This window comes from Lagenorhynchus albirostris, chromosome 4, assembly GCF_949774975.1.
Source record: "Lagenorhynchus albirostris chromosome 4, mLagAlb1.1, whole genome shotgun sequence".
NCBI lineage: Eukaryota > Metazoa > Chordata > Mammalia > Artiodactyla > Delphinidae > Lagenorhynchus > Lagenorhynchus albirostris.
Window position 1 is genome coordinate 20,681,807 of NC_083098.1, and position 13,635 is coordinate 20,695,441.

A 13,635-nucleotide genomic window follows, 5' to 3' on the forward strand; every position below is an offset into this window, starting at 1 on the left:
TGTAATTTTACTTTGACAATTTTGACCAGGGTAAAATGATAGAAAATAGGCTTATCTAGATTTCAATTAACCCTCTTGCTGATGGTTATTTTTCTTAGTGAAGGACAGTAACAAATATTAAATGTAAACAGTCTCGAGAATGCTTTTAAAAAAAAACCTTCCCTTTCTCACTTTAGCATGAAACACCAAGGAAAAGATAAAACCTATATATTACAGCTGGTTGTTACAATGAGTCATACAAAATGCAATATTGGACCTTGCGCAGTTCATTGTTTTATGTTGCTGGTCAAGCGGGGTTCAGAACGGTAATGAGACAGGGTATTGAGATACAAATTACTTCGGATATCTTACTTCAGCAAAAACAGGAAACAAAGTCATGTCAAGTAAGATGCTTCCAGGGACTAAAGCTATCGCCTTTCCTCTTCTTTTTTTTTTTTTTTTTTTTGAGCTACCTCCTTTCGCTCTTTTTTTTTTCTAAACAACAATTAAAGTTCTTCACGGATACCTTAGTTTGTAGCAGAAGTCCTGCAACATGAAATAAAGGAAACCCTAAGCCTTTATGTTCTTTTACCACTTTCCCAGTTTTAGGTAACCGAAAAAAGAACAGATCTTTAGAAGGAACTGAAGATTATCTAAGGAAGGACTCTAACGGGTCTCGTCTGAATGGCAAATACTTCAAGGTCTCGGAGCAGGATTATACCAAATGGCCAAGGGGCAGAGCTTTAAGCAGTTCCTAGTTCAGCGGAAGTATTTTAACTTCTTTAAAACAACAACAACAACAAACAAAAAAAAAGACTTGTAGAGGGAAGAGAGCGAAATTAGGCGCCGCGGCGGGCAGAGGAGAAGGGTGCTCTGAAGAGAATTTGCAGTTCTGGGGTCGCGGCTGGGAAGAGGCCGAGACGAGACGGGCCGAGGTAAAAAGAGACGCCAGGAGAAACTCACTTTTGAAAGGCACTTCCCGGTTACAAAGCACTCTCTTGTGCTTTACCTCCTCCGACACAGTATCCTTTCTGCGGACCTCCAGCGTCTACAGACGTAAAAGGCCCACCGCAAGAGCCCTCTCCAGCATCGAGATTTCGAGGCGGGCCTCGATACCCGTCAGTCCCCGCGGCCGCCCGCGCCCCCTCGGCATCCCCCGGGCGCGCGCACGTCACCCGCCCGCTGCCAATCGGCGCCGGGCAGGTCGCCTCTCCTCGCGTGCCCGCAACCCCGCCCCGCCCGGTCCGGGCTGCAAGCGCCCGCCGGCCGCTTCCGCTCTCGGCGCAGGCGCGGCAGCTCGGCCGGAGAGCGGCGGGGGTCGGGCGAGGAGCGGACGGCGCTGGCCAGGATGGTGCTGGAGAGCGTGGCTCGCATTGTGAAGGTGCAGCTCCCCGCGTATCTTAAGCGGCTCCCAGTCCCCGAGAGCATTACCGGGTTCGCCCAGCTCACAGGTAATCTTTGCCTTCACCCAGTCCCCATCCTTGTAAGCTTCCCAAGGCGGAGGGTGGGGGCGGGCATCTAAAAACCCTCGGGCCAAGGGGCGGGGCGGAGCTTGGCGGATGGCTCGTGACCCGGTGAGTCTGCGCCCCGAGGGAGGTGGGCGTGCGCCGGCGCTGCTGCCTGGGAGCGTGTGTGAGGCCACCTCTCGGTACTTGGCGGCCCGGGGTGCTTATCCTCGTGGCTGTAGCCAGTATCTTTACGTGGCGAGAGACCAGGTTTTTGCAGAGAAGGTGCTGAGTTGGGAACGGGCCCATCTCTTTCATCTCCATCGCTCCCTGCAGTGTGCCTGTTTAAAGCAGGGTAAGTCATCGTTATCTAAGGCACTGTGTATCAGACTGTCCCAGCTCTTGGCTGGGTTTTACCCACATCGTGTGGGTGTGACTGTGTGGGAGAGAAACACAGACATGCACATAATATGTATTGCTGTTTTATTTAGCAACAAAATTAGAAAATAAACTCCAATCCTATAGGAGAGAGTTGACCTATCATGGGGTCATTTGAGGTCACCTCCATTACTACGGGCCTGGAGGCAATTTAGTTTCCTGGAGTTGAAAGAAAGATACCTTTGCTAGTATGATGGACCAAAAATTAGAAAATGAAATTTAATGAATATATGTAACATCCTGTGCTTAAGTTCCCTCCTTTACAAAATAGAACCCAGAACTCGGGATTTCACATCTAAAGGATGAAAATTTCCAGAATGCAGTCAACACTTGGAAGATTTTGTTGGGTTCTGAGCTTTACAATGTAAGTTGGGATATTGGTGAACCAGACACAGGGACTGATTAGGATGATGAGGGGGGGAAAAACATATTAATAAAGCAAACATTGAATTCATATGTCCTGACTACCAGGGTATGTAAGCATGAATTAAGATAATTCTGAGGTAAATAGGGCTGCTTAGCTTGGAGCAGTCTGGAGATCTATGGTAGCTGACTTAAAATACAGTATTTGGAAGGCTGACCAGCGGAAGAAAAATAAGATTTATTCTGTGTAGACCAAAAGACAACTAGGGCCAAATTAGTGATAGTTATTTGAACATGGATTTTAGCTCCATGTTCAAGAAATTTTTTTTCTTTAATTAGAGAATACTTTACCAAACAAATGGTGCTTTGAGAGCTATCCCCTCTCAGAGATTAAAAAAAAAAAAAAGCAGTGTCTGGAGGTGGATAGATTAAAATGTGATAAACTAGATGACTGTTCTAAATCTAGAGATTCTTTGCATAATGGTCATAGACATTTGCTCTTGACAAATGGATTGTGAGATTTTTAACACTTTTAGATGTTAAGGGGTTTGATAGAAAGCATGTAATTGAATAGAAAGAGTGGTAACTGAGTAATAAACATTAAAAAGAAATATCTAAACATAGGAACAACATAAAAGTAACAAAATGAAAAAACTTTCAAATCATGTGTTTGTAAACATCAGAGTCTTCTGTTGATTTTACTAGTTTATTCTGATAGATTGCAGCAATTATGTAAAATTTTGCCTTTTTCTCCCCTTATCATTTCTTTTATTGAAGTACTTTACATATTTTAATGTATTTTTTATCTTGTTGTAATAACTACGTATGTATATAATCTTATTATAGATTAGCATCACAGTAGGCCTAACCATTCCCCTGCAGCTGGAAATTTGGAATGTTTTTGTATATATATTTTATTCATAATGTTCAGTTGTAAGTAGCTCTGTACCAATTGTTATTTTTTTCCTTCTTTGAATTATACCCTTGAATATATTCACTAAATGGTAATACCAGGTCAAAAGGATATGATCATTTTGTGTCATTTGTTCCCAGTTGCCAACTTACCTTAAATATTTGCATAAATTAACAGCTGAGTTTTTAATAGTCAAGAAAGAAAAAAGTCCCCTTGCTCCCACCTCAGTCCAGTTAAACCTGAATTATGTGTGTTGATTCTGATTGTAGCAGGTTTTATATTCATTTCAATTTTCTGTAAACAGAGTATAGTTGAAGCAGATTGGAAAGTACGATATTTGATTTAGCGATTAGAAGATTTTCAAACCTTTTTTTTTTTCTTCTCAGGGATTCCTACTGTCTTTCTTTTCAGGGATTCCTAATTCCTTAAAGGCGTTAAGGAAACTCAACCTAAACCTTTTCCCTCTTGAATCAATAATTTATAGTAGTTTCTTCTTTAAAGCTGTTAAATAGTTAATGTGAAGACCAATTCTCAGCAATAATGACAACTCTGATAAATATCTTTATAGTGCATATTTAACTTAAGTCCCATTACGATGGGACAATTTAGTTCTCATTGTAATGTCCATTTATTTAGGAAACGTTAACATATTTGTAATAACTACTTTATGACAAAAATGAGATAGTCTGTTTGGCACTGGATAATGAGAATATAACAGTTGCAGAATCTGTTTGGGAGCACTATGAAAGAAAAATTGCAATGACCAATTTCCTCTCTGGGTCTCGCCTCCTGATTAGATAGTAATAGCTAATGACATTTGGCTCTCTTGAATGAACTTCTTGTAGAATCCATCTTAGACTTTTTTTCTTTGCTGAAATTAAAACCTGGAAGATAACTTTTCAATATAATTGTTTAAAATGTCTACCGGACCAAAAATATTTTCATTTTATATCTATGACAATTAGAGCAAAAAAAAAGTTTCAATTCTCATTATTGTTGCCTGTTTTTCCTTCCCTGTTTAGACCCAGTGGTTTTTTAAAAGCAATGGACTCTCTCATGATGACTCTGCGTTCTTAGTAAACACTTAATTACTATACAGTATTTATAGATAGCCCTTATCTATCAGAAATGCCTTATCTATCTTTGTTTAGGTTACATTGTTAAGAGTGAGGCTTTTAAGGTAAATTAGTGTAATTCTGCCCTTTGGAAGTATAATGTACTCAAATACATTGACTTTTAAAAAAGCTTTCCCTGTCATATAAACTTTTAAACTAGAATAACAAAACTTTCCATTCAAAAGTCAGAAAAGTTTATATCTAGATTTAAAAGCTGGCTATGAAACTTTGAATATAGTAGTTCTACCCCACTTAAACTAGGTAACTGCTTTGAAACGTAATGGTTTTGCTCCTAAAGACAAAGCAATGAATCCTAAGACTATAATAATATTTTTCCCAGAGTAACACAAACATGTCAGAGCTGACCCTTCAAGGGCATTAGCTCTAGAAAGGGCCAATTTTGAGCAAAGAATTTAAGAAATGGAACAGAGTTGAAAGCATGTTCATAGCAGCCTTATTTATGATAATCCCAAACTGTAAGCAACCTAAGTACCTAGCAACAGGAGAGTGGATAAAGGAATTATGGTATATTCATAGAGTGGAATACTGATTAGTAATAAAGAGGAACAAATTAATCACTGGATGAATCTCAAAAATTTTATATTGAGTGAAAAAACCTTCGGGTATAGGAATCAGTGGTGGGGAGATAGACTAGAAGGGGACGGGAGAATACTTTCTGGGGTGATGGAAATATTTTACATATTTTTACACATTTTCAGTGGAGGCTACAAGGGTATATTTAATTGTCACAGGTCAGAGCTAAACACCTAAGATCTGTTTATTGTATGTAAATTTACCTCAATTGTTTTTTTAAACAAATAGAACAAAAGGTGAGTTTTCTTAATAAGAAAGGGTAATAAATCATTAAGTTCAAACTAAAGAGTTGCATTTATTAACATGTAAATAATAAAGGTTATTTCTGAAAGATTGAAGAGTTTTATTTTAGAAAACTTTTATTTTTGAGAATTTGGGAATATATTTACATAGTTACTGTAAGTTGTAAAAGTTTTTTCCCCTTTTCCTAGGTAGACCGACTGTATTTAAAAGTCAGTGTAATTAAAGATTATACCAGCCTTTGTGGAGAACAATTTTGATGTCATTAAAACATTTTCTTCCATGTAACCACTCTGCAATTTAGAATTCCTCAAGTCATCAAGTATTTATTGAGCACTTACTATGGGCCAGGCAGTGCTCTAAATACTGGGACACTGTTGTATTTATAGTCGTGAGTGGAAAAAAGATTTTAAAATTGATTATTAATTTCATTTTATTGGCCCTTTGGTCCTGAATAGTGTATATTAGGTTTTAAGTGGTAATAGTAATGCCATCCATTAAAAATATTTTACTTTCATCTTTCTGTGGTTCAGAAATGAAGTCATTTCTATGTTTTACCTATAATGATACATAAAAAAAAGTTATGAAATTATCAGCAGTCAAGTTGCCAGTATTATTTTTATAGTATCATTATATGCAACCTTTTTAAAAAGGAAAAAAAATACAGCAAAATAGAAATACAACAAAATGTTACCAACTCTTGAATGGTGGGATTAAAAGTTATTTAGTTTTTTACAACTTTTCTAAATTTTCAAATTTTGTAAAATAAATGCTATTTCTGATAATACTAAAACAATTTAAAAGTGTACTGTACAAAGTATACATTATACCTAACAGTTAGTAGGTAATAGATTTCCCTTCACAGTACCTAATATATCTGCAGTAGCTCAATATATATCAAACAGGTTCATAGGAAATAGCCAATCTTAAAGGTTGTTTTTTTAATTTCTTGTTTGATTTTTCTGTATTTAATATTTATTCATCAAAAATCAGCCTTAATAAATGTACTTAAAATGATTTAATTGAGCTTTACAGACTGTATTATTTTCCTTTATTATCTTTTCTGTAGTTAAATTGAAGTTTGTCATCTTTAAAAAGTAGATTTTATTAAACAAGACTGTTGTATAAATTGTTATTTTGTTGTAGGAAATAATAGTACCTTTCATCACTGTATTACTATAGAGTAGTGTTTTACCAAGGAATTAAGTGTGGAAGGACAATGTTTTCTGAAGTAGATTTTAAAACAGTATTAATACCATTTATTCCCTGAGATTTGTGTGTTAAGCTAGGAAATGCTATACTTAAGAATCTAAGTTAATGTTTTCATCTTTACATTCTCATTCATTTACTTTTTTACTTTGAGTCACTTAACCTCTCGTGACTTTTTAATTTTGTAGTATACATAATAATACTTAATGTTATTCTACATTCAAAAAACATGTATTGAATAAGTACTGTTTCAAGATACTATACTGGATGTTGGGGCCAATAACAATCTAAGATATTTATTGCCTGATCTAGAAAATTAGTATAAATAAATAATTCCAGTACAATATGGTGAGTGAGAAGGGGACTGACATTTATGCTCTACATTCATTAAGTCACTCATTTAACATTTATGAGGTATCTACTTTGCGCCAGGAAGAGTAGTACACAGCTCCTTTTCCTACAGGCTCATGGAAGAATCAACTTTATAAACAGATAACAGTAGTATGATAAAAGAAACTTCGGAAAAGGGGCTTGGAAGCAAAGGAGGGAGTGATTAATTTTGCTTTGGGAAATGAGAGATTTCTGGAGGAGGCATATTTGACCCCTGTTTTAAATGGTCCACATGAGTCAGGCCACAGATAGAAAGGCATGGCAGACAGAAGGAATTCCTTATGCAAAGGACACAGGAAACCTGTCACTAGGTAATAAGTAGCTTTGGCTGGCTTCAAGTACATGAGGGATGGGATATTTGTGGGAATTGAAACTGTCAAAGTAGCCTTGCCATGTTATAGAGATGGTACTTTATAGGAACACTGGTCTATAGCAGCACTATCCAGAAGCCTTTCTGTGATGATAGAAATGTTCTCTGCTGTCAAATATGGTAACCACTAGCCACATGCAGCCCTTGAGCTGCTGAAATGTGACTGGTATGTCTTAGAAACTGACTTCTGAATTTTACTTAATTTATTTAAATAGCCACATGTGTATTAATTGTCTTTTTTATTTTCTATATTTTATGATACTCGGACAACTTGGGGGCCATGCTGGCCAGGGAGAACTTGCCGCCTCCAAGGACTGGCTAATGCCAGGAGATAGTAAACTACTTGCCTGTGAGCATACTTTTCATATGCAAACCAACCAATCCAAAGCCTACACTCCAACCACTTCCTTTATCTAACTCTCACTTACCAAGCCAGTATTTCCCCTGCCCTAAATCACCCAGGGCCAGATATGAGACAACTAGGGACCACCCCTATAGCCCAGAGCCCACTGAAATTATTCAAGCCAGCCAGTCCTAAATGTTTACTCTGCCCTACCTTGCCTTTTCTGTAGAAACCACACTAAAAGCTTGTGCCCTTTTACCTTCTGCCTGTGACCAAGCCTCGTACTTCCCCATGTGGTCCTGGGTGGCACGGTGTGCCCCCTCCTCTTGGGAATTGTAAGTAAACTTTTCTTTCAACGCAGTTGTCTCCATGTCTGTCATCTTACCATACCTGAGTAAAACAGAATCCTGGGTACAAATCAAAACAGTGTGGCCAGTGGTTACTGTATTGGACAGCACAGATCTGTAGGTAGACCCCTCCCCCACAAGAAACAGTTCTTTGTCATTTCCAGAACTTTAATTCATTCAAAAGATTTATGTGGGGCTTCCCTGGTGGCACAGTGGTTGGGAGTCCGCCTGCCGTTGCAGGGGACACGGGTTCGTGCGCCGGTCCGGGAGGATCCCACATGCCGCGGAGCGGCTGGGCCCGTGAGCCATGGCCGCTGAGCCTGCGCGTCCGGAGCCTGTACTCCGCGACGAGAGAGGCCACAGCGGTGGGAGGCCCGCGTACCGCAAAAAAAAAAAAAAGATTTCTGTGGAGTCTTTCCACTCTTGTTATGAGAATAGAACAGCCAGCTTGACTGGCAGGATCTTACCGTTACAGAATTTCATTCTGGTGACTAAAAGATTATATCCCCGAAGATTTCTACTATATGACATTGTCACGTTTAGTTAGCGAAAGATTTTTTTCAGGGGAGTTGCTCCAATCTCCATAATCTTAATAAAAACTACCATTTATTGTGTAACTTCTCTGTGCCAGGCACTCTTGGTGCTATTCGGGAGAGTCTACAACAGTGAGAGGCCCGCGTACTGCAAAAAAAAAAAAAAAAGTTTAGATCTGTTGAATTTCATTCATAGTGATTGAGAACAGGCTTTGCACTTACTGTCCTGGACTAAACCTGCTTAAGCTACAGTTTATGCACATGAAAAATGGGAATAATAATGGTGCCTACCAAATACAGTTGTTTAAACTAACACAGTGTTAAACGAGGTAATACAGTTGCACTCTTAGCATAGTCTGTTCATTTATCATTAATATTTATTAGTATGCCTTAGCACATGACCTTCAATTTTTCTTTTTCTCCACTAAGCTATTTCTACATAGTGTTTATCAGCAAGATATCAGGTTAGCATTCAGTGAAGGATGACAGGTGATAACTCTTTAAAGGCAAAGGATTCCCTGCAGAGCCCAGCAGAGGCCAGGTACTAGCCAACATTTGATAAATGCATGCTGAGACAGTTATCTTGGCTTCCTGGTGTGTTTGTCTCCACAGGCATAGGAGAAACATATCATTTATAAGTGATATAAATTTCATTTATATCACTTATATTCCCTATCCCCCTAAGACAGTGCTGAGTACTACAGAAGGCTTTCATGAATAAGATGTATCTAATGAGAATATTCAGGATGTGAAAATTTCGACTAGCTCTTTAAAATAGCTTTTACACAACATTTAGGTATTTCTTTAGGAATCACTATGCCTTACCAAAAAATGTAAATTAAAGCATTGAAGACGTGTTCTTTCTGAAATTATAAATCAGTGGTAAGCTATTACGGGATATTCTGTTGTATGATTTTAGACATGGTGGAAATGTTTTCCAAACCTATAAAATATATCACATTGAATTTAGTTTATAATTATGGTGATCATAATTCCTGAAATAAAACTAAACACAAATATACTTAGTGAGGATAATTATAGGATATTTGGTAGAGGACCCATTTCTGAAAATTTTGTTTTCCAGTTTCAGAAGTCTCAAGTCAACCCACAAATAAAATAAGGTGGTCCTAGGTATAGGTGCCTTATTCACAGTTTTACAGATAAGTTAGATAGTTAAGAAATTAAAGTGAGAAGTGAAGAATAGATAAAGAATAAGCTCAAAGATGAGACATGCTGTTTAAGTTCTTTTTTTTTAATTTTTAATTTTTGTTTTTACAGTAGGTCCTTGTTGGTCATCTGTTTTAAACATGGTAGTGTACGTGTCAATCCCAATCTCCCAGTCCATCCCTATTTGAGTTCTATTACAGGAGCACGCAGACTTTAACAAATCTGTACATGTTTAGTTTCAGAATGGCTTCGGTTATTGCCTTTCCTTGGTGTACTTGCACTACTTGGCTACCTTGCGGTTCGTCCATTTCTCCCGAAGAAAAAGCAACAGAAGGATAGCTTGATTAATCTTAAAATACAAAAGGAAAATCCCAAAGTGGTGAATGAGATAAACATTGAAGATTTGTGTCTTACTAAAGCAGCTTATTGTAGGTGTTGGCGTTCTAAGACGGTAAGATGTCCATTTACGTGTCCACTAAAATTTTGTGCAGTTAAAATGGTTTTGCTTCTTAAATCCCCAGTTTTGTGGTCCTGTGAGATTAGGGATTTTTTCATAGTATTCAGCACTGAAAGTCTACTCTAAATTAAAGGTCGCCTCTTAATGATCACTATATTTCCTACATTAGAAAAGTTAGACCAGCACAGAAACTTGGTTGGGCAAATTACTTAATCTTTATTACTCTGATCGTCAGGTGTTTTAAAATCTGCTAATATATCAATATCACAGAAATATTTGAGGCTTTAGTGAGACGATGTATGTACAGTGCCTTGTATGTAGTATGAGTTAGTAAATGGTAAGTATAATTACGGATGATTTTTAATGTGGAAATTAAAAGTGAGTTTGATGGATGCAACTAGAGATTATCTTACTAAGTGAAGTAAGTCAGACAGAGAAATACAGATATTGATACAGTATGATATTACTTATATGTGGAATCTAAAGTATGACACAAATGAACCTATCAATGAAGCAGAAACAGAATCACAGACATAGAGAACAGACTGGTGCTTGCCAGTGGGGAAGGGGGTGGGGGAGGGGTGGAGTGGGAGGTTGGGGTCAGCAGATGCAAACTAGTATATATAGGATGGCTAAACAACAAGGTCCTACTGTACAGCACAGAGAACTATTCAATATCCTGTGGTAAACCATAATGGAAAAGAATATTTTTTTAAGAAAAGAATGTATGTATGTGTATAACTGAATCACTTTGCTGTACAGTAGTAATTAACACAACATTGTAAAGCAGCTATACTTCAATTAAAAATAATAAACCAAAAAAAGGAGTAGTTTGGAGTGATAAATTATAAGTAGTTGATGAGATCTAGTTTGATCGTAGGCTGTTTGAGGCTTTAAATACAATAATGCTCATCATCGCATCCTTTGTAATAACAAAATCTTAGAAACAGTCTAGATATCTGATAATAGAGGAATGGTTAAAGTATGGTATAATACAAGTGATGGGATATTAGGAAGCTATGAAAAGCCATGTTTTTTAAAGAATATTTAATAACATGGGAGCATGATGTAATATAAGCTAGAAAAGCGTATTACAGTATGATCTCAATTTTGCTTAAAAAAAATGAGTACACAGTAAATACAGAGGAAAAAATATACCAGAATGTTAATTATTGTTACCTATGAGTAAGTTTTTAAAAATATTTTTAAAGTATTTTTTAAGTGTTACAGTGTGCATGAGTTTTATAGTAAGAAAACGTTATGAAATCATTTATTTTGAATTTAAATTACATCCTTTTAAAATTTAAAATAAGTAATGAGGTGAGCTCAGATTTAGAGCTTTATAGAAAATAAGAGCTTATTTTGATGGCCTTTTATAACTACTGTATTGACTTGTTTGGAATCATCCAAAGCTTTTTATTTAAAATCTACCAAATAATTAAATACTTAAATTTGTTAGATTTGCCGTAGTATTGGAATGTAGTTAGGTTAGATAGAGAATATATCTGTTACTCAGGAAAGCTATCTGATGTGCTTCTCCCCCCAAAGTAATGGCCTTTTCTTTATAAGAGCATGTCACAAATATTTCTATTTATTGACTCATTTAAAGAATAACACTTGTAATTTTTTTCCTTTTTAGTTTCCTGCCTGTGATGGTTCACATAATAAACACAATGAATTGACAGGAGATAATGTGGGTCCGCTAATACTGAAGAAGAAGGAAGTATAATAGTAATGAATTAGAATGGAATTCAATTGTGTGCTGTAAAAACTTATAACAGTATTTTTCCATTCTTTGTTTATAGAAGATCTTTCAAATGGTGGTCTTAATTATTGCTACTGGTTGAATAATTATTTCTGCCAATTTATTTTCTTGTTACACTACTGTTTATATTTGATACTTTGTATATTCAGTCATTTATATAAAAATTAAATTGTGCAACCCTTTCATTCTGACTTCAAAGAATTAATGTATCTTCCTACAATAAAACCAACATGTTTAAATTTTAATTGAGAAAGCTTTTGACAGTGAGTCCAAAGCTGTTTGTTTGAATGTCAATATTTTCAAAAGAAACTGTACTTTAAAAATTTCTCTCTACATTATTAAATATATTATTTTTTAGTGCTCTTCTGTTTTGATCATTTGAAGTGATTTTTCCCCTTTTGGCCTTCCGTATTCCATGCTTTTTAGATCAAAAAGAAAACTATTGCTGTCAAGAATTGCTTGAGTTTTCAAAGAGAAACTCTTTACTTTATAAATATTGTTCTCTATAAATATGAATATCCCAATTTCAGAAAAGACAGGAACTGGGTATAAAAAGTTTCAACAAGGAACGATTATTTACATTATAAAAGACTTGTTTACTTTATAAAAGACTTGTTTGTGTCTGCTTACGTGTGTTGTGTGTATGTCTGACTCAGTGACAGGGTGGGGTGGCAAGAACACTTACAGCTAAACCCCGTGAGCTGCTGCAATTTGAAGGTCAATTAAAAATAAAGTAAATCTGAATTTATCTTAAGATGATAACAGTTCAGTGTTCAAAACTGAGTCTATATGAACATTTTTCTCTTTATTCCAGTGTATACCAATCAAACATAAAATACAGAAGGCTTGCAAAATAAACTTCCTGGAGAATCTTTAAAACTTGTAATTTTTTAGCCTAAGAGTCTATTTAATTTCATATTGCCATTCTTATATTAATAGCTATCCTTAAGTCTGTCTATTAAAGCTACAGTCCAGTCAGTTCACTGTGCTTGCTTTATATATGAAGAAGGTTTGGGAGGCAGACATTTAATTCTTCCAATGATCATCAAAGCTAATAGTTGCTGAGCACTTATATGGAACAGACATTGCTCTAAGCATGGTACGTGGATGTTTGGTTTATTACATGTATCAAAGCTTCTATTATGGGATCCTGGTTTTCTTGAGAACAACAGCAGGAATTTTAAAGGTAGGGTTAGAAACGTAGGTGTGGTTTTGAGAAATTTTACAAAGTGTATGTACAAAATTGTTGCTCTTTCCCCACCTGCGAGTAGGGAGAAATGTAACAGTGCTCTCACTTTGGCTCTGGGTATTTTCTCCGTAAGACCTTTTCTTCAACACCCTTAAGGGGCTTCAATTATTTTTCCACAGTTGATCACAAGACTTGGAAAAAATCCTCCTCACCAGAAGTTTGGATATCCTGGTATGTGGTCATGAAATGCTTTTCTTAAAAAGCATTCACTGCAAATCAGAGCAACATGGCTTTGTACATGTTCTAGTAGTTCCCATTCTTAGATTTTACAGAAGGTAAAATTTTCCCCAAATGTGGAGACTAAAGTGACATTATCAATGTTAAAATTATTAAGTAAGAACATTTAAAAAGTTGTAAACTATCTGATAAAAGGTAATTTTAACATCCCAAAGGTAAGAAGGTTATACTCTCGAATAAAGTTTTTTTCTCCCCACATTTTCAATTGTTAAAATTTGTTAAAGAGTTGTACCCAAGTATTTTCCCACATGTGCAACTTCTTCAGAAGCATGGGGCTGAGCAAGCTGTTATTTTAACTACCCCTTTATGTAACCATTATTACTAGTTGCCCTCACTTCCTTTTGTAAATTCACAGAATTCCATCACATGTGCCTTAAAAAATTGACATCTAATTGAAATCTAACTGCATCTGAATTGATACAACAGAAGATAACTTAGCTCTAGAAGTACATATCTTGGGTCTCTAGAACCTTTAAGAAAC

General features: G+C 36.3%; 1 protein-coding gene and 1 long non-coding RNA gene across 4 annotated transcripts in view; one reads left to right on the plus strand and one right to left on the minus strand.

The window, feature by feature from the left end:
* LOC132519675 (uncharacterized) overlaps positions 1-1,215 on the minus strand; it is a 37,604-nt gene extending 36,389 nt beyond the window's left edge. For all 3 annotated transcript variants that reach the window (XR_009540236.1, XR_009540237.1, XR_009540238.1), the window contains exon 1: positions 943-1,215. This is a non-coding gene — a long non-coding RNA (uncharacterized LOC132519675). The remainder of the gene's footprint in view (positions 1-942) is intronic.
* Positions 1,215-12,554, plus strand: CISD2 (CDGSH iron sulfur domain 2). The gene is made up of 3 exons (XM_060147658.1): positions 1,215-1,430; positions 9,683-9,897; positions 11,543-12,554. Exons 1-3 carry the CDS (start codon positions 1,328-1,330, stop codon positions 11,630-11,632), a joined length of 408 nt encoding a protein of 135 aa, XP_060003641.1. The 5' UTR covers positions 1,215-1,327; the 3' UTR covers positions 11,633-12,554.
* Positions 12,555-13,635: the final 1,081 nt, after the last annotated feature.